Genomic DNA, 22,062 nt, shown 5'->3' with positions numbered 1-22,062 from the left:
TTTAAGAAACAAAAAAGCTTTGATGAACATATAATTAAACAAGTAGATAAGTACAAATGAAAATGTTTGTTGCACTTAATATGGAGGGTTTTTTTCTGGCCAATGATGAATGATATGTCTGTGGCAGTACTTAAGAATCTCTGACATTGGTCAGTGAGTACAACAGACCTTTGAGGCCTTTTTCCTCCATGCTTAAGTTTATTGAAGTTATTTTTGGGCAGAGAAACCTATAGCACAGTGCAGATTGACAGAGTGTTCTTACCAAACTGTGGAATAGTCCTAGAGCGTTGAAGTGACCTTTAAAAAAGACTCATTGAGCACAAAAACATCTAAAATAGGGTAATTTTGAACCAAAAAGATAGATATTGTTCTGGTTCAAAAATGCCCAGGTAACAAACAAAAAAGGGGGAGATTCGTTTCAACTTGTGCAATACAACAGTAATGAGGAGGCAAATCTGTTCACACATAGTATTGTGCAGGGTACAAGAATTAGGAAGAAGAGGGGAAAGAACCCAGCCACACTCATAAAGGGGGGCTGGGCACAACCGGGCCGATGGCCATGTGAAAACAAGGAGGAGTAGAGATGGGAGGGGGAAGGGTGAGCTTAGGGAAAACAGAATAGTAAGGTAGGAAGGCAGAGGGTTAGCAGGAAAAGGGGGAGGGGAGAAGGGCGGAGAGAAAGGTAAAGGAAAGAGGTGAAGAGAGCGAAGAGGGTCTTTTGAAAAGGGGAAAGCAGGACGAGAACATCGCTGATTCTTACCTTGGGCCTCTGATCCTGCGAGTCGCACGTGCAGTTCAAAAAAAATTCATAGCACAGTGTTTCCAGGGTGATTCAGAGGATTGTGAACGGTGAGTTAAGAGTATAAGCATATATTTCTATATACGAGGGATCTTCCAGCCAAAGGGAGAGCAGGAGTTTCAGTGCACGTGCGCTTCTGGTCGGGTCGGCAGTGTAATAAAAAGAGAAAATGGGAGCAAGTTTACACTGCTAGAGAAACAGCCACGCGCCTACCAAGAGTTGGGGGTAGGAGGGCCTGTAACGGGATTAACCCATCGCGAGTGCGGACAAACGTGTGAAAATTTGGTAGCAGCGATGGCATGCCCATATCAGATAGCGTGCCTACATGCTGCACTGTGCTCCAAAATTTTATGTGAGCAGCACAATAAAAGTCACTTTTCAAAAAAAATAAAATAAAAATATGAGGCCTGCGGGAGGGAGATGGGAAGAACGGAGTGCAGCCCACAATCTCGTCAACGAAAGAGGCAGAGTGAGATGCCATGCACATCGCAAGTAAGGCAGAAGGTAGCAGGCAGGAAAAATAGGGAGATACACGCAACCTGTGGGTGCTACTAGACACGTGTGAGATGGGAGCTGTGTACCCGCATGATTAAAAATGTAATATTGTGCTGTAACAAGAAATATCTTGTAATATATTATAATGTGATTTGATTTGTAATATAAAGTTCCTGGCTGCGGCCAAATCCAACTTTCTATAAGAGGGCTCTAGTGTGGTGTTTCAAGGGTGAAAGTTTGGTTAGAACAAGTGCCGAGTGCCAAAGTTGAGACCTCAGAAAGGTGACACACAGCAAGACTGCTGAAACTGTTTCAAAAAGAGTCATCATACCTACTTCAATCATTGGTCTTAAAACCCCCCGCCTGCCTTTGTGTAGAAATATTTTTTTCAAAAAGATTTTTTAAAAGATATGCTCAATATACTGTGACAAACTTGTAGAGACTCAGAAAAAGAAAAAAAAAAACACTTAGCTGAATAGCAGCGTCTTGAACGGGCATCCCCACCCAATGGACCCGTTTCTCCGAGGGGCTTCTTCAGGGGTAAGGACTCCAAGCTAGAAGTCACTGCTCCAGTGGATATTTGTTAAGTCCTACAACAACAAAAACAAAATGTGAAAAACAGATAATGAGCCACTTTCCCTGCCACATAGTGATATGGGAACTAAAAAACAAAAAAACCCCAAAAGAAATGGACACTCATTCAATGAATTGGCCCGACTGGTGTCTCGAACCACAGCTGCTGCACAAAGTGCCTCACAAAAACAGCATCTCTTATATGCTCCACGCACCTACTTACGTCATCTGCAGCCAATCATCCGGACTGGCTCCAGCTGATGGGAGAAAAAAACAGCTGTTTTGATAACTGGCCAATCACGAGGCTAGATTCTCTAAAGGGGCGTGCGAGGAATGTAACAGCCCACCAAGTGGTGTGCCGAGGTAGCCGAACAATATACGAGAATTGAAAAATAATAACCGGAAAATAGAACAAACCAGAATGAAAATGAAAAAAATAAAAAAACGGTGTACAAAGAAAATATCAAAATATATGCAGTCCCAAGCCAACATCTGACTCCTATGTACGAAGCTCCATTCACACTCCCAGGATTCAAGGTTCAAAAGTATCAGAAGAATCAAAACAATTTATATATATCAAAAACAATATATGTATCAAAAAATACAGTCCAATCTATTTTGGAATTCAAACCCAAGGGCTCCACAGACTGCAAATGAAATATCCAACGTAGTTCTAGTTGCAACAAGCGTCTGTCCAAGTCTCCCCCACGTATGCGGGGGACCACCCAGTCAATCACTCTGACACTGAAATCATCCAGAGTGTGCCCAAATGCTTGACAGTGAGACACTAGCAGCACGCCTACTCTTGAGTGGACAGTGCTATGTCTATGTTCGTTCATGCGGATGTTCAAAGGTCTAGTGGTCTTGCCCACATACACTTTCGGACATGGGCATTGTAGTACATACACCACAGGCGACGATTTGCAATCTGTGTAAAAGGTGGAACGATATACTCTTCGGTCGATCTGATTAGTGAATGAATCTCCTTGCACGGTGATGGCGCAGGTCAGTGACCACATCTATAATGACCAACCTTGATCGGTGCAACTAGCTCAACCTGCTCAGGGGGTAGTTCTGATGGACTGATAATTTCCTTGATATTCTTGCCTCTGGAAAATGCAATCAACAATTCCTGGTCCTGAAACACCATGTGCGATCTCAAAATATCCCAGTGTTGATGTAAAATATTAGCTAGTTGTTCACCCCCCACCGTATGTCGCATCATGCACACAGTCTTGCTGTCATCATCTACGGTCCGTCTATGTAACGGGCCCTCCGATATGCGGACTTAAGGACTTTAAAAGGATACCCTCTCTCCAATAATTCCTGGAAAAGGACCAGAAAGTGTGCTTTAAAATCCTCCAAAGAGGTATAAATACAACGGAACCTTAAAAATTGTGAATAGGGCAGGCTCCGCCGTAGAGAACAGGGGTGACAACTGCTGTATGGTAATATAGTGATGCGGTCAGTGGACTTCCTGAACACTTTGGTCACAAACACTCCATCGGTCTGATGTATTTGAACATCCAGAAAATGAATGTCCTCAAAGGAACTGGACATTGTAAATTGGATTGCAGGATTGCAGGTGTTGAGCCAAGCTACAAAAGCATCCAAATCCGCATCAGTCCCTGACCATAGAAGAAAGATGTCGTCTATATAGCGGCACCAAAGGCCAGCTTCGACTGATACAAGGAACCAGGCAGCCAATGTTGTTCAAAATCATCCAGGAATAGATTCGCGATGGATGGTGCGAAAGTGGCACCCATGGCTACTCCGGAACATTGTAGAAAAAAAGTGCCCCAAAACAGAAAAAAATTCTCTGTAAGAGCCAACTTGGTAAGCTGTAGCAAAAAGTCAGAAGGGACCTCATGGGGCCTCTGATGAGACTCAAGGGCTCCCTGGACAACTGATAAAGCCCGGTCCTGAGGAATGGACGTGTACAAGGTTTTGATGTCCAAAGTTGCCATCAACAAATGCATATCTCATGGAAACGCTAGGTCAGATTGTTCAAAAAATGTGTGGTGTCCTTGATGTACGTGGGAATTCTGCATACCAAAGGTTTAAAAAAAAAGTCCACAAAAGTCGCCAGAGGTTCCAACAAAGAACCCTGGGAAGATAAAATCGGTCTACCCGGGGGGTTCCGGAGATCCTTATGCACTTTGGGGAGAGTATACAATACTGGAGTAAGAGGATGCTCGGGATTTAAAAAATTGAATTCTATAGATGTAAGGAACCCCAGTTCTACCCTTCTTGAGTGATATCCCTAACAACTGACTGAAGGCGGGGAGTGGGGTCATTTCAAAAATGACCATACTTGGCACTGGATTTTTGGACTTTTTTTTGCAAAATGGCCAGAATCTGATTTGAATGTCATATCGAACATGCCCTTCCACACAAATAAAATCACCTTTAATATTTACAGTTTTAATTGCCTGCATCCTGACCTTCAACTACAATTAAGATTAATAGTACTACTTTCCTTGATGGAAACACAGCTTCTTTGGTTGCCACGGAAATTGCTTTAGACCAAGAACTTGAAATCAAATTGTTTAAGTAGCCTTTAAAAAGTCACACATCATCTTTTGGTGATAAATCTTCATTTCAGTTGCTCATTACTTTGGGACAGCTGCAGTAATTATCTCTGATAATCAACTGCATGGGTTGAATTTTAATTGAGGTTGTACTACAGATATTGACATTCAGGATTAAAAGAGATCCTCCATTCCAGTTTTCTTTTCCTCTCAAGCACAGTGTAATAGTTATTTTGACCTACTCGTTGTTAATTAATATAAATATGGCATAGCATTCAATATTATCTCTAAAGACTCTGCTGTCCAAAGAGCAGTGCCAAGGATGAGTTGCACACTTATTTTTTCTGAAACATAAGTTTATTAGCCTCCCTGTTAAATTACACATTTATAAATTGTGAATGTAACAAAAATAAGTGCATTTTAAGGGTGTGCACAGGACAACCTTTCATTTTTTTTTTTTTTTGTTTCAATTGGATTGATGCCTTTATTGAAGTGAACTGATTTGCCTTTGGCTCTCGTGCAGGAAGCACACTGCCACTCATCAAACTAGAGTTTATTTTAAGAATGACACCTGATGCAGGCGAGTTAGCCAAAACATGGCCTGTGTTGCGTATGAAGGTGCCCTTCTATGAAAATGCATTTTGAGCTTAAAGTACAGAACACAGAATTTTAATACATGGCAAGCTCAAAATTAACAATGTATCAAGATGGAGTTTTTCCACAATTTTGTATTTCATGCCATGCATTAAAGCCCTCTCACAACCCTCCTTCATACAAAATAGTGCCCTCCTCCTCAGGCTTACCTGAAGTCCCTAGTGGTCCAGCATAGGTGGTGGTGGCAAGGGCAAAACCCCCTTGCTCCTGGCCCTAGTGACTGTGACTCCAAAATGGTTACCATGACTTTTCACATTAGCCTCATGATACTACTGAAGCACCATGAGGTTGCCACAAGAGGTCATTGCAGCTATGGAGTCATAGTTGCTAGGGCCAAGAGTGAATGGGAATCGCTCCTGCCCTCATCGCCCATGCTGGACCATCAGTGGGAAGGGGTGTGGGTGGGGGTTAACTTGGTTCCTTCATTGAGGGAAGGAGGATCAAGATTGGAGTGGTGAACTTTTTGTTATGCGGGAACCGGACAATATTCAGCTAGAGCCCACATAACTGTTTTATGTGGGCTCTGGCTGAATATCAACTGGGACCCACCATTGAAGTGGTGGTAAGAACTCCTGCGCTAAACAAGTGGTAACCAGGTAAGCACTACAAAAATAGAAAATATTTATGTTGCTTCAGAAATGGCGCTTGCTGGGGGTGGGAACTACCTCCAGGCTCAAGCGGTAGTTCCAGATTAGTATGTGGCAAGTCTATTGCAACGCACCAACCTTTTAGTAAAAGGGCCCCTTAATGTTCTGCATTTGCTGTGTGCTAACCGATTAATATGCATTTAGCGTGGGACTATTTACCACCTCCTAAACAGAAGGTGCTAAGTGTCTCTGCACTAACTGCTGTCTGATTACCGCATACTAATGCAACTGTTCACATACAATTTACAAGGGAAAATGCTGGCACTCCATGAAGAGTTGCAGTGTTAGATTTGCAGCTACCACTCATTAATTTTCTGTGTTAAGCTATGGTAAGTAAAAAGCCTAACACACTTTAGTAAAAGAGCCCTTCAGCTAGTCTTCCCAGATTACTTATAGGCCTTTGTCAGGCTAGGTCTTGTCTGTACTTCTGCATTACAGTCCTCTCCCTCCCTTTAATGTCTATATCTTCTTTGCTGTAATTATTTGGTGTTCCAGATTCTTATTTCTGTATTTTCTATGGGCCCCTTTTTACCAAGCTGTGGCAAAAGGGGGCCCATGCTGGTATCGGCACGTGTTTTTCATGTGTGCCGAGGCCCCCCTTTTACTGCAGTGAGTAAAAGGGAAGTCTCTCTTTCCTGCAGGAAATGGCCATGCGGCAATTAAAGCACTTGCCGTGCATCCATTTCGGGTGGGAGCCCTTACAACCACCCATTGAAGTGGCAGTAAGGGCTCCTGCGCTAACCTGGTGGTAATCGGGCAGTGTGCAGCACTGCCAGATTACTACCAGGTACACTCCGGTGCTACAAAAATAAATATATATTTTTGTAGTGCCGGATAAGACGGCGCACTAGGGGTGAGAAGTACCATCGGGCTGCTGTGGTAGCCCGGCAGTTCTTCCTGTTTAGCGAGCGGTAAGCCCACGTTGGGCTTAATGCCACTTAGTAAAAGGGGTCCTATATGTTTTAATGACATTTTTATTGTAAACTGCCTTGATGCTTGCGCAGAAGGTGGTATATCAGACCCAATAAACCATAATGTTGAATGTCATTTACAGTTAGGTTCTGAAGATGGAAGTGACTGTGTTTTCTTTTTTTATTTACAGGCAGGGATATGCACCCCAGGAGGTAAGGACATTATTATTGCAATACGTATTTACAAGATAAGATGCCCTAACTATTTTTTCTACGATGGAAATTATACTAAAGATAATGGACAATGGAAACAAGTTCTATATTTTTACAGTTATGCTTCTAATATACCCTTTCTTAATATTCAGAATGGTGATGTTGGCCTAATAGGACTTTTTTCAGTGAGTCAGTTACCTATTATATATTGTATATTGTGGAACAGTGATTCTCAACCTAGTTGAGTTTCTGCATATGCACAATAAATATTCATTAGATAGTTTGCATACATTGCAGGCAGCAATGCAGATTTATTATAAACATATTTATTCCCCCAAATTCTGTATATGGCACCTTAAGTTGTGTACGCTAATTTGGTAGTTTTCCAATTAGCAGCACTAATTGGCTTTAATTAGAATTTACATGCACAACTTTCTAGGCATATTCTACAATGAAGTGTGAAAAGGGGTGTGGAATGGGTGGGTTGTGTGCATTTCAAAACACAATTTGCACAGTTAACTTAAGCGCAGGTATTTAGGCCTGGTTTTAGGTGGCCTAAATGGGTGTGCCTAAATTTTAGTCGCAAGAATGATGCGTAGGCATATTCTATAAATTACACCTGACTTTAGGCATAGTTTATAGAATCACGCTAACTGTGTGTTTGACCCATTATGAATATCCTAAAATCCTGATTGGCTGAGTGTGCCCAAAGGACTGTGTCTAAACCAGTTGTTAATACACATACTGCAGAAGGACATGTTTATCCACTCCTATCCTAGCTGATATAATATTTAACCATCTCTCTGACCTCATGTGCACCTTTTTTTTTAATTAGTCACCTTATTTTCTAACTTCTCTTATTCTCTTACCTATTTATATGCTCCACCTTTGCTTATACCCTTTACTGTCAATTAAAATGTCTCTATTACATATTGTGTTGAACTTGTAAGTAGTATACTATCAGGCTTATTTTCGAAAGAGAAGGACACCCATCTTTCAACACAAATTGGAAGATGGGCGTCCTCACAGGGTCGTCCAAATTGGCATAATCAAAAGCCAATTTTAGGCGTCCCCAACTGCTTTCCGTCACAGGGACAACCAAAGTTCCCGAGGCATGTCGGAGGCATAGCGAAGGCAGGACTTGGGCGTGCCTAACACATGGCCGTCCTTGACCCATAATCGAAAAATGTCTCTATTACATATTGTGTTGAACTTGTAAGTAGTATACTATCAGGCTTATTTTCGAAAGAGAAGGACACCCATCTTTCAACACAAATTGGAAGATGGGCGTCCTCACAGGGTCGTCCAAATTGGCATAATCAAAAGCCAATTTTAGGCGTCCCCAACTGCTTTCCGTCACAGGGACAACCAAAGTTCCCGAGGCATGTCGGAGGCATAGCGAAGGCAGGACTTGGGCGTGCCTAACACATGGCCGTCCTTGACCCATAATCGAAAAAAGAAGGGTGTCCCTGACGAGCACTTGGACAACTTTACTTGGTCCTTTTTTTGTTACGACCAAGCCATGAAAAGGTGCCTGAACTGACCAGATGACCACCGGAGGGAATTGAGGATGACCTCCCCTTACTCCCCCAGTGGTCACTAACCCCCTCCCACCCTCAAAAAATTATTTAAAATATTTTTTGCCATCCTCTATGCCAGCTTCAAATGTCATACTCAGGTCAACTGTAGCAGTATGCAGGTCCCTGAAGCAGTTTTAGTGGGTGCAGTGCACTTCAGACAGGCGGACCCAGGCCCATCCCCCCTACCTGTTACACTTGTGGTGGTAAATGTGAGCCCTCCAAAACCCAACAGAAACTCACTGTACCCACATCTAGGTGTCCCCCTTCTCCCATAAGGGCTATGGTAGTGGTGTACAGTTGTGGGGAGTGGGTTTGGGGGGGGGGGGCTCAGCACACACAGTAAGGGAGCTATGCACCTGGGACCAATTTCTGAAGTCCACTGCAGTGCCCCCTAGGATGCCCGGTTGGTGTCCTGGCATGTGAGGGGGACCAGTGCACTTCGAATGCTGGCTACTCCCATGACCAAAGGGCTTGGATTTGGTTGTTTCTGAGATGGACATCCTCATTTTCCATTATCGCCAAAAATCAGAAATGACCAAGTCTAAGGACGACCATCTCTAAAGTCGACCTAAATTTCCAGATTTGGACATTCCTGACCGTATTATCGAAACGAAAGATGGATGTCCATCTTGTTTTGATAATACGGGTTTCCCCGCCCCTTCACGGGGACGTCCTGCGAGGACGTCCTCAGAAAAACTTGGGCGTCCCTTTCGATTATGCCCCTCCATGCCATACTTTGTATTGTTTTTTGAATATTTTTACTCCTGTAATTGCCTATTGCTTATGTTTGATTTATTCTTACTGTACACCGTACAGTAAATAAATCCTAATAAATAAATACAATTTAAAGGGCAAAAGTAGTACTTCTAGAATAGTATTTCCCAGTCCTGTCCTGAAAGTACACCTAGTTAGTTGGGGTTTCAGGACATTGTAAATGTTTATGCACCAGATAGATTTGCATATAGGGCCAGATTCTATATATGGCGCTCAAAAAGTCTGTGCGGAAAACATTTCCACCTAAGCATATTCTATAAGTGGAGACTAGATTTAGACATGGTATATAGAATATACTTCAATATCCTACCACCTAAAAGTATGCGCAGTACTGCACAGTAGACATTAACACGGGCCCATTCCAATGTCTTTTGTGCTAAAAATAGCAGTACACAGTAAATATCCTGTATTAGCTGCATAACGTGGGAATGGGCCGGAAGACAGGCATAACATGGGCGGGTGGAGGAGTGACCAACTGTGGAAGACAAAAGCAAGAGGCAGACCTTATAAGAAACAAACAGTCTTTATTGATATTCAAAAGCTCCCAGGGATTCAAATATCTGTGCCAACCATGACAACGTATGGGTCGATATAGTGCACTAGCTGTCACAATTGCTAAATAGCACAGCTGAATGTACCACCACCTCAAGTGCACCTGTGCTATCGGAAGTCTAGTAGCACAGTGTGCTGTCACAGGAGGTGCAGCAGCACTCCTCCCCAGTTCACCTTGACACAATTCCCCAAACCTGACTCCCCTTGATATAACCCTGACCCCCACCTGACACCTGAAACCCCCAATGACAGTCACCAATATTTACAATCCAGGCTATGGACACCCACGGCAGCGCTGAAGGAATTTATTTATTTATTTATTTATGTTTGAATGGGCTCACACCGTGTTATCTGTATTAGCAGATACTGCAAGTACTTCCATGATGTCTGTCACTGCAGGTAACATGGTGCTGAGTGTTAACAGTCTACCTTGTGCTATAAATGAAGGGCACATGCTGTGTATGGCTTCTGAATTTAGGGGCCCTTTTAGTGAAGGGTTGATACATGGTAACCCAGAACTACCGCCCAATGCAGGAGCCAGTGGTAGTTCCACCCACCTGGCGCTAGCAGAAATATTTTGATGTATTACCTGGCAGTAATAGTGCGAGAGCCCTCACCACCACCTAAGTGGGTGGCGATAAGTGCCCCCCGCCGAAATGGCCGCACATCAAGTGCAAACTTACCACATGGCCATTTCTTTTTTTGGCCCTCTTACGTGCTGCGGTAAAAGGGTCCCTGGCGCATGGCCACTGCCGCTAGCGCAGGGCCTCTCTTACTGCAGCTTAGTAAAAGGGCCTGAGGGCTAGATTCAGTAAATGGCACTCAAAAATCAGCACTTTAAAAAAAAACCCGCACTCAACGCTATTCTATAATGGACACTCAAAGATGAGCGTCAATTATAGAATTAGAGTTGAGTGCCTACCTCAGCGCCCAAACTTAAATGCCAAAACTTACACCTGCTAAAAACCAGGTGTAATTTCCACCACCCAATTTGGGTGCACATCATCCGGTATTCTACAACACTGTAAGTAAATTTTAGCAATGCCCCCTGATCCGTCCATATACCTACCATGGCCACAACACCCTTTTGAGTTGTGCGCTGTGAGTGTACATTGTTAAAGAATAGTGCATAGCAAGATAAGCACATAAATCCAAATTGGTGCCAAATAGTGCCCAATTATTGGCACTAATGGGCTTGTGAGCCAGTTTAGTTGGGCTCACATCTTGGATTGACGTCCATTTTGGGCATCATGCATAGAATTTGCGGGTTATTGCACAGGCTTTGCACTTATCACACATTCATTTTTGCTCTAAACATGGGATGAGTGTAAATCTTACTGCACTTTAGTAAAAGGGCCTCTTAATGTATATTAATGCCATTTTATAAAATGGCCCTGCAGCAAATAACATGAGTTAACAGTATCAGAATTCACTGTTAGCAAATCACCCTGTAAATAAATTATGTAATCAAAGTTCTCCATAGCATTTCCTATATTCCAAAAACAAATTGGGAAGTGATAGAAGCTATTTCACAAGCAAACAACATCCTAGAATACATCAAAATAAATTCTGCAAAAACTGTACTTTAGCAAAGCAAATGGGAGCTTACTATGAAGCCTCAGTTAGTAAAGACTTTGCAGCTTATTCTAAAAACTGACACTATAGAATGACAAATTATTTCAGGGCTCCACATATCTTCCTGATAGGCCCCTAGCCAGTTAGGTTTCAGGACACCCACAATAAATATACATGAGATCATTTGCATGTAACGGATCTGCAGTGCATTTAAACTGATCTCATGCATATTCATGTGGGCTCTCTAAGGCAGGTTTGGGAAGCTCTGGATTATGTTTCTTAAAGTATAAAATTGTGAAAATGTGTGCTACTCCCAAACATACTTTGTAAAGATAACTTGCATCTGAGAAAACCAATTTCATTCCAAGACATTTTATGTTATTAGCAAAAACTACACAATTGCATCATATCCCCGGGGAACAATGGAATAACTTCATAATTGTTTATGAAGTGTAGGGGCTTATTATCCCCACAGTTCCCAAAACTATATAATAAGAACCTGCAGGGTAAGTTTCTTACTTTATCTAGACAGCGAGCAGTAATTTCCCTGACACAAACTAAATAAGAATCTTCTCTACTGTCATAACAATAGGGCTGTTTCTATACCTGCTTAACAAAAAATAATAGCAGTAGGGCTTTAGAAGTAATTTCAGAGATGGGCAGCCACACCATTTTTGTTTCATATCACGTCCCATGTCATTTCTGGAAATGTTTATTTTGATTGTTTTTGTTTGGATATTTTTTGGTCTCAGCAACAAAGCTACATAAGGATAAATTCTATAAATGCCTCCTAAAACCTTGGCACCTAAAAAAACTCTTAGGGGTCCTTTTACTAAGCTGCACAAAAAAATGGCCAGTGCTAGTGTAAAAGTGTGTTTTGGATGCGCACAGATCCATTTTTCAACGCACCTGTAAAAAATGCCTTTTTTTATTTTGGCTGAAAATGAACGTGCGGCAAAATGAAAATTCATGCACGTCCATTTTGGGTCTGACTTAGCGGTAAGGTCTCACGTGTTAACCGGGCGGTAATAATCTATGCATGTTGAATGCTTTTTACTGCCCGATTAGCGCCACGCATCAGAAAATAAAAAATATTTTCCATCGCGCATAGTGGACGCATGTAAACAATGAAATTACTGCCCAGGCCACGTGGTAGCTGGGTGGTAATTCCAAATCGATGCACGCATGTAGGCACCGATGCGGCTTAGTAAAAGTACCCCTTAAGTGGTATTCTATGAGCCATGCCTAAAATTCCACATGGTTTATAGAGTACACACTTAAGCAGAGAGTCACATATAAATTTAGGCACATCCATATGCACCATTATTCTGTAATTACACGTGTAACAGAGCCATGCCCCCATTCTGCTACGAAACGCCCATAACACTCCCATTTCCACGTCCCCTTTCTTGGAACGTGCGTAAATTTTAGGCATGGATCCAGCACCTAATTTATGCATGTTAGTTGCAATTAAATCTAATTAGTGACAATAATTGCGTGTTAAAGAGTCATTTATTGGCACACTATTCAATTACGTGCACATATCGGGAGTGCACCTAAGTTTGCACGCACAATTTTTGGCAACCATTATAAAATCAGGGGGATAATGCACATTCTTTTGAAAAAGTATGCCCAATTTGGGGAAAGGGTGCACTCTTTTTGAAAGAGCATGCATTCTTTCCCAATAGCATATTGAGAAATAGGGTGCACTTTTCAAAAGAATTTTCATGCTTTCCTGCTGATTTTTGGGTTTTAATAACATGCAGCAACCTAGGATATGTCATTTTCCATGCTGCTGCAAATGACAGGCCATCCCTAATAAGTTTTTTTTTTAATTATACATCAAAATCATATGATTTTTAAATGATCAAATTGTTTTTAAATGAAGGACACATTTTACAGATATTCTACTATAACTGGAATGCATTTTGGGGCCTGTTCTCTCAAGTGCAGTACTGTTTTGCACATACAGAACCAAATAAGTGAAAGAACATTAAAGGGTCCTTTTACTAAGCTGAGGTAAACACTTATGTGTGCTTACCGCAGCTTAAACTGCCTTACCATGAGGTGCGCTCAGATGTCCCACAGTAATTATGGCATCGGTGAACGCATCCCATGTACTAAAAAATAGATTTTATTTTTTAGCGCTGGGGGGTGAGTTGGAGGTGGAGAGTAGGTGTATTCTGTGCTGATCAGTGCATCTACATTGCTACATGCTAACCGATTAGTGCATGGTTAGCACTTGAGCCCTTCAAAATAGATGGTGGTAGGGGCTCATGTACTAACGACCATGTGTTAATGTGAAATTCAGCCATTTTGCCTATGAGGTAAAAATGGCCTTAGCACACTGGAATGACCCGCATAAGCATGCATAAAGGCCACTTTTTACAACAGTGTGGTAAAAGGGCCCCTAAGTATAGTTTCAAGTTTATTACATTTTTTACTATACCACCCATCAAGAACCTTCTGAGCAGTATACAATTGTAACTATATATTCATTAAAGGGTCCTTTAACCGTGTACGCAGTAAAAAGTGCTTACCGTGGGGCGTGCTCAGGTATAATTTTTGCATGTGCGTGTACTTCCCACATGCTAAAAAAATAACTGTATTATTTAACACGGGAGTGGGTTATGGGTGAGAGTAGGCATGTTCTATGCTAATTGGTTAGCGCCAGTGGTGTTCCTAGGGGCGCTGACACCCGGGGAGGATCGTCGATGCGCCCCGTCCCCCAGGTGCAGCGCCCCCCCCCCTGGAACAGCGTGACCCCCCCCCCCCCGGCAAAATACCCCCCCCCCAAGTGCAGCGCGACCCCCTGGCAAAAGAACCCCCAGGTGCATGCCGCTGGGGGGGGGTGCCGCGCGCCTGTCGGCTCTTCGTTTCCATGCTCCCTCTGCCCCGGAACAGGAAGTAACCTGTTCTGGGGCAGAGGGAGCATGAAAATGAAGAGCCGACAGATGCACCGCACCCCCCCCCCCAGTGGCGTGCACCTGGGGTGGACCGCCCCCACCAGCCCCCCCTTGGTGTGCCACTGGTTAGTGCAGCTACATTACCGCACAGTTAGCGTGTGAGCCCTTACCTCTACAAAATAGATGTAGGTAAGTGCTCACATGCTAAAGGGCACATGCTAATGGGAAAATTAGCATGTGGTCATTAATGCTGGAAATAGAACAATCGGCCATTTTACCCACACAGAAAAAATGGCCTAAGCGCGTGTGGTGGGGCCTTCATTATAATCTGCTTCCTTCTATGTTTGGATCCGCTTTGTTGTTCCATCTGCGGTCCATCTCACTGCTTTGCTTCACATTTGGTTTGTGTTACTGTTTTCTCTCTGGTTTGCTCTGCTATGTGTCTTTTCTGAGACAACTCCCTGTTCATCCTGCCTTATACCTCAGAAGCTGAGACAGAAACCTACTTATCCTGAAGATTCACCTCCTCTGTTCCCCATTTGAACTCATTGGCTTTCTGCTTGCACTACCTCATTGCCACAAGAATCTAATTCCGGTTGATCAGTAGCCTCATTCTAATCTTCCCATGTGAGGCTCCTTCATCTAATAGAATATCTGTGCTCTATATAGAATTAAAATGAAGATAGTGCTGTAGATGCTAAGAAATGAGGCATATTAGGAAGCCCAGGGTGCAGGAGGAGACTGACCCACCAAAGGATAGATCAGAGGATGCAATCATCCAAAATCTGTCTCTCTCTTTAAAAAACTGGAAATTCTTCTGCCAAAGGGTTCTGGAATATGGAATTCAACTTTAGGAATACATCACTAGCTTCATCTCCACTAGAAGCACAAACACTTACCCTTTCATTCTACAACATGGCACATAATTTTAGGCACCAACCCCAGATTCTATAAATGGTGCTTTAAATTGCATGCACCAATTTGGGGGTGCACTCAATTTGAGTGCACAATTTAATTGCATAATGAACCAATTAGTGCCAATAATTGGGCCCTAGCAATCAATTATTGGTGCTAATTGGAGGAGTGGCCTAGTGGTTAGGGTGGTGGACTTTGGTCCTGGGGAACTGAGGAACTGAGTTTGATTCGCACTTCAGGCACAGGCAGCTCCTTGTGACCCTGGGCAAGTCACTTAACCCTCCATTGCCCCATGTAAGCCACATGTAAGCCTGCCATGAGTGGGAAAGCACGGGGTAAAAATGTAACAAAAAAATTGTCATTAATCTATGTATGTAAATTTATGCACCTAAATATCTATGTAAAATTTATGCATGGATCCAAAAAGGGGGCCATGGAAGGGTCATGGGAAGATCAGGGTCATTCCTGCAATTTATTTATTACATTTGTACCCCACGCTTTCCCACATACAGCAGGCTCAGTGCAGCTTACATAGTAAAAGAAAGTATCTTACATGGTAGAAAATAAAGTAAAACAAGAAAATGTAGGAAGAGTATTATAAACTGTTATGATCATAACTACTTACATAGTGAGAAAGCATTACAAAGGACATGTGAAAAGAATATTAAGAACTGAGAAAAAAACACAGTGGCAACAGCGCCCAGGAATATATGAGTTGGAATAGGGAAGGTAGACAAGGATAGGATAGGTAAAAGGGAAGGAGATTGGGAGGGGAATGGTAAAAGGATGGAGGGGAGAAGATAAGGGATTGAGTAGTAGGGGATTTGAGGATAAGGTCAAATGTGTCATTGGGGTCAAAGTTAGTGTCGACGTCATAGTAGGAGTATCGTAGGTGGACTGGTAGAATTAAATTGGTCCATTAGGGTAAGCTTGCTTGAAAAAATGGGACTTTTATGTGTATTGTTATAGAATAAGGGGAAATCAGTGCCGAATTTCGGTGCAAAGATTTACATCAGGGTTCAGTTGGTGTAAATGTTTGTGCCTAAATGTAGATGCGGTTCCTGGGGCTAAGTGCTATTCTATAAACGGAGACTAACTTTGAGTGCCATTTATATTATAGCGCTTAGTGGGGGTTTTCAGTGCTGATTTTTTAGTCACCATTTATAGAATTTAGTGTATAATTGCGAGGGGGCATATATGTGAGCAGAGCATGGGCGGGTCATGGACCACCCACTGACCTGTCTTAATTGGGCACCCCTAAATTGTGGTGCACCAACGTGGCTTTGCACTGGTATTCTATAAGGTACGCCCTGAAACCATTATAGAATTGGCACTAAGCATGCCCTATTGTAAAGTCCATATCTCAATGTCAAGTTATAGAATTGCCCCATAGTAAAAACGTTTTCATGTATGTTGCACAGATAACAAAGGGACCCTTTAAAAAAAGATGTGTAATGGCCTATGCACATCCAGGATGTGCCAAATCAGCATTATCGCCCAGCTACTGCTTGTCTCAGGTGGTAATTCTGAATTCGGCGCATGCCAAAAACATGTGGTAGAAAATATTTTAAATTTTCTACTGTATAGTGCTTACCTGGCGGTAAATAGCAGTGGATACGTGCTGCATGCTTACTTCCCAGGTAGCACGTGAGACCTTACCGTTAAGTCAATGGGTGGCGGAAAGGTCTCAGGCTGAAAATGGATGTGCAGTGGTTTAAAAAAGCCCTTTTTCTAGGACAAGGCAAAAACTGGCCCAGTGTGTGTTCAAAAGATGCTTTCACACTGCCACAGGCCACTTTTTGCAGCAACTTAGTAAAAGAGCCCCTAAGTGAAGTAGAGGTTGTCACAAGAATCAGCCAACGCAGGGAATGTTGCATAGGATACTTTATTGAAGGCACTAGACACACTTAACCTGACACAGGCTGTGTTTCAGCGGATACAACCTCCTGCCTTGGGTCACCAAAATTCTTTGAAAAACAAAGATTACTCCTGTGACTTGTACAGAAAGAAGGTGAGCACAGCAACAGTATCTTGTAGTTCTGGAGAATCCGGATTATCATCTGATTCAAAGAAGAAATCAGCTAGAGGATACAACTTTGGCAAACTGCCACTGCTTTGTTTGTGAGCTGTGCATGTTTCCTGATTTGTAGTTAAGGATTTTCCATACTGTTGTTTTAATTCTCACTGACCCCAGATTTAGCCAAAACACAGGCCGTGCCAGGTTATGAATAAAACATTTCTTCCTGTGATTCCTGAGTCCGCCTCATTCTTCCTTCTGTGGCCTCATATATTCTACTAACCTGTTACCACAAACTTTGCTAGGATTGAATGGTTAGTTTGGGATCAACTAACCAAAGAAACCTTATCATTATTGGTATTCAAAAAGTTGGTGAAGTTGGTTTTCAATAAATGTATTTATTTAATGTTGGCCTTCTTTAAGCTGTTTTAATAAAGCTGTGTCCTCTTCTGCCACATGGTTGTGTTGTAGTAACTTTGGGGGAAAGGGGAGAGAGTTGTGCAGATGCCTATGTTATATGATGTAGTTAGCTACTCCAGTTTAGATTCACATATGTGACTCTAATATGTGATAACCACCTCTGTGTTAACTCTAAGATTCAATCCCTGTCTATTCTGTGTCCCTATTCAGGGCCGCCGAGAGGGGGGGCAGGGGGGACAAAATTCCCCGGGCCCGGGCCTCCAAGGGGGGCTCAGCGCCGCAGTCCCCTCCACCCGCCCCCCTCCTTCCACCACCGGGCCGGGCCCCACTGAATTCAAATCATAGCGCCTCACCTCGACCTCGCTCCGTGTGAAAGAAGCGTAGCGGCGACAGTCTGCAGATCGCCTTCCTTCGGGCCTTCCCTCCCTGTGTCCTGCCCTTATCTGACATAACTTACATGAGGGTGGGACACAGGGAGGGAAGGCCCGAAGGGAGGCGATCTGCAGACTGCCGCTGCTGCGCTTCTTTCACACAGAGCGAGGTCTACGTGAGGCACTATGATTTGAATTCAGGTGGGCCCGGCCCGGTGGTGGACAGAGGGGGGTGGCAACAACGACAACCTTGGGGGGTGGGGGAGGCGGGGGGGCCTGGGGGCGGCCTTGCCCCGGACTCAGCCCAGTCTCTCGGCAACCCTGTCCCTATTTCACATTAAACATTGACATGACATATACTGGACATTATCTGCCATGGCACCATGTTAACTGTCAATGAAGTGCCTATGTTAACTGTTACCACACGTTAATTGTTGTGTTAACAAATAATGCAGCCTAATGAATAAGCCCCAGGGACACATTTTATTTAATTGCAAACCAGTATCACTCTGTAGAGGGCAAAGCAAACTGTAGAAGCAATGATTTCTTCTGTCTTTCAGACTGGGTACTATAACCAGCACCATTATCACTGCAGTCAGAATCAACATTTTCTAATAATATGATTATTGTTCAGCTGATAAATATTCCTTTTTTATTAAAATACATTTGTTAGAAACACCTTATATTTTTTTCCTATCTTGCCTTTTATATCTTTTTTTTCTATTTCCATTTCCTTTGGCAGCAACAGCAATTGCTGAGGCCTTCTCTTCTCAGACCAGAGGTAGCAAAGCATTTCTTCTGTTATTGTTATCTTTAACAATGTATTTCTCAAATGATATCCAAAAGATTTATCCAACTAACTTTGACAGTTCGCAGAACAAACCCATATGTTTTACATTTCCTTCCCACTCGCCTGCTAAATTTTGTCTTGGCAAATCGTTTCTCAGAAAAAAATTTAGTGGGTCAAAAGGACGCAATGTTGTGGGCACTCCTTGGACATGGTTTAAGTCTGTCTTGTTAGGGTTCATATTCAGCACTGGCTGACCACAGCTGCCAAGGTAAATCTGGTGAGCCAAATAGCCCGACCCATAAAGTGCAATTCTTTAACTGGGGGCCTGCATTTAAATGCCTCTTCTGTGTGTAAAGTTAGAGAATACTAGCACTTTCACGGGTAAGTGTACACTTAAGCACATACCCCCTAATTCTGTAAATGTTGCCAAAAATTGTGCACACAAATTTGGGTGCATGTATAATTTGCATGCGTAATTTAATTAAATAACAAGCTAATTAGTATCAATAATTGGCTTTTTAACAAGCAATTATTGGCACTAATTAAATGTAATTGAACTGTATGTGCGTAAGTTTAAACACGGAATCTGCACGTAAATTTTACGCAGTTTGAAAAATGAGGCATGGAAATGGCAGGGTCATGGGCAGAGCAGGGCTGATCCTAAAATTAACATGTGTTGTTATACAATAAGAGGGATATGCGCATAATGTAGGCAGGTACATTTGCACCGCATTTCAGTTGGTGTAAATGGCCACACCTAAAGTTAGGCATGATTCCCAGATGTAAGTGCTATTCTATAACCTCACCTACCTTTAAGCGCAACTTGCGCCATATATAGAATCTAGCCCATAAGAGCTAGTAGGGCAAGGATGTGCGTAAGTGGCACAGTTTCTCAATGCATGGAGGGCATATGCATGAGCGGGGCTCCCACTTATGTACATAACTTACAGAATACTATAAGTTCTCCATGTCTCTGCCACATTTACATGACCACAGTTACACCGGGTCTAGGGCTGCTTTAAGTGCTGGGTTTAAACGTTAGATGCACCAATACCAGGGTTACAGTAGTATTCTGTAATGGAATTTGAGTGCCCAGATGATGTTACAGAATAGGCTTTGACCTCACTTCTTTGGAGCACCTAAATGAGGCACCCAGTCATAGAATTACCTCTCTTAACGCACCCCCCCCCCCCCCCCCCCGATATTCAATGCTCTTTAACCAGCCAGAACGGCACTGGTTAAAAAGTTCTTAACTGGTTATCCGACAGTATTCAGCGGGGAATAACCAACTATCCTCTGCTGAATATCCCTGGTTGGCAGCTAGCAGGTAGCCGGTTATATCGCCTGATACCTATTTTTAAATCCGGTTTAGAAGCCATATTTCTCCACGTGAAAATGTGGGATATCTTTGGCCAGTTTAAAGATAACTGGCTAAGTCTGAATATCCACTTAGCTGGTTATCTTTTAACCGGCCAAATGTAAACCGGATATTTAATGCCAGTCACCGGAAACGGCCCAGCATTGAATATCCAGGCTCAGAGCCAACAGTGGGAGTTAGCTGGTCTAACTCCCACAGTCTGAATATTGGCCCGAGGAACTTTATTTGCATATCCTTTAGACAGGATAACTCAACTTCATCATCTTTAAGCAGAATCCCAGAGCCAACCTGTCTCTTTAACTTTACCCTCAGACACCAACTGAATATTGGCCTGTTTAAAACTGATTTGTGAAAACATGGTAGCTCATTGTATACATTAATATGGGTTATGCATGCTGAATTCTGAACTGGGCACATTCAGAGTAACAAGACTGGGGGCAAATCAAGTATCCACACAGCTGGCATTAATGCATACATAAGTTAACCTATAAGTACATAAGTAATTCCATACTGGGAAAAGACCAAAGGCCCATCAAATCCAGCATCCTGTCCCTGACAGCAGCCAATCCAGGTCAAGGGCACCTGGCAGCTTCCCAAACGTACAAACATTCTATACCTGTTATTGCCAAAATTGTGGATTTTTCCCAAGTCCATTTAGTAGCGGTCTATGGACTTGTCCTTTAGGAAACTGTCCAAACCCTTTTTAAACTCTGCCAAGTTAAGCCTTTTAAATTCATCTTAAATATGTTTTCTGAAATTTTCTTTGCATGTATTGAAAAGAAAAAAAAAACAAATTAGATGGAAATATTTTTTGCTATTGCAAGAAATCCTAAAGCACTAAGGGCTCAGTTTACAAAGTCGCGCTGTAGGCGCACTAGCATTTTTAGCGCACACTAAAAATTAGCACTTGCTAACGCTAGAGACACCCATATATTCCTATGGGTGTCTCTAGCATTAGCGCATGCTAAAAACGCTAGCACACCTAAGTAAACAGGGCCCTTAATTTTATTTTTAGCAAGTTTTCTCATTCATTGCACAAGGAAAGATTCTTTCAGTTCTTTTTGACCCCATTCTCACTGCTGTTTCTTATGACTGTTATAAGCTGACTTTTAGAAGGGTTGGATTGCTGCTGGAGTCCAGTTGCATCAGTATTTACTTTTGTATTTACTAATAGCAAGAGATATTGTATGCAGTGAATCTGGCAAGATATCTACGTAAGAGAATCAAGCTATTGAAACAATTTTTTAGAGGTGGACATCATGGACAAGGTTAATTTTATCTGGTCCTGAAAGTGGATATCAGCTGAATGCTTGGCAGCATACAAAATGATTTAGCAATTGTCAGATGATAAATTAAGAACACTTTTTAAATGTCTCATTAATGAAACACTGTTTGATTTAATTTACAATTTAGGATTAATTATCCTCTTGCATATTCTGGCTATACTTGGAATTTTCTATGTTAATCTTGATTCTCCTTCCAGTTAGTTGGTTAATTTGGTCTGAGAGGTAATAAATGTTTTCTATGGAGATGACTTTTCAGGTTCCTAGGATCCCTAATGCATGGTTACCAAGTTTTTTTAAAACTGGATGGACAATCATAGTTGTCATGTTTATATACAAAATATGAATTAGATACCTAGTAAATTCATCCTTAAACTCATATTATAAACAAGTCAAATCAATTATGTTATCCCTAGTTAAATAACAAATGTTTCATCATATATGTCAAATGTTATTTTAATAATATCATTAGCCACAAAGAGAAAATATGAACAATAAAATGATATGGAAAAATAAATTAACAATAATCCTAGTACCATGAAAATAAATACTATAAATACTAGCAATGAAATAGAATGCCACTTTATATGCTGTATGTGAGTCTTTCAAAAGATAAATGGAGAGCAGGATTTCAACTATATTCTTATTAATTTAATTTTACTGAAAAATAACCCCTTT

The 22,062-nt window shown here is 42.1% G+C and overlaps 1 protein-coding gene across 1 annotated transcript in view; it reads left to right on the top strand.

Moving 5' to 3' along the window:
* PCDH15 (protocadherin related 15) overlaps positions 1-22,062 on the top strand; it is a 1,022,916-nt gene that overhangs the window by 987,807 nt on the left and 13,047 nt on the right. The window contains 2 exon segments of the mRNA XM_030204966.1: positions 6,802-6,823; positions 18,676-18,714. Of these exon segments, the coding sequence (XP_030060826.1) occupies positions 6,802-6,823; positions 18,676-18,714 (61 nt within the window).

Source organism: Microcaecilia unicolor, chromosome 5, assembly GCF_901765095.1.
Source record: "Microcaecilia unicolor chromosome 5, aMicUni1.1, whole genome shotgun sequence".
Taxonomy (NCBI): domain Eukaryota; kingdom Metazoa; phylum Chordata; class Amphibia; order Gymnophiona; family Siphonopidae; genus Microcaecilia; species Microcaecilia unicolor.
Note: the sequence above shows the minus strand (reverse complement) of the source record. Positions and strands in the feature narration are given on the sequence as shown.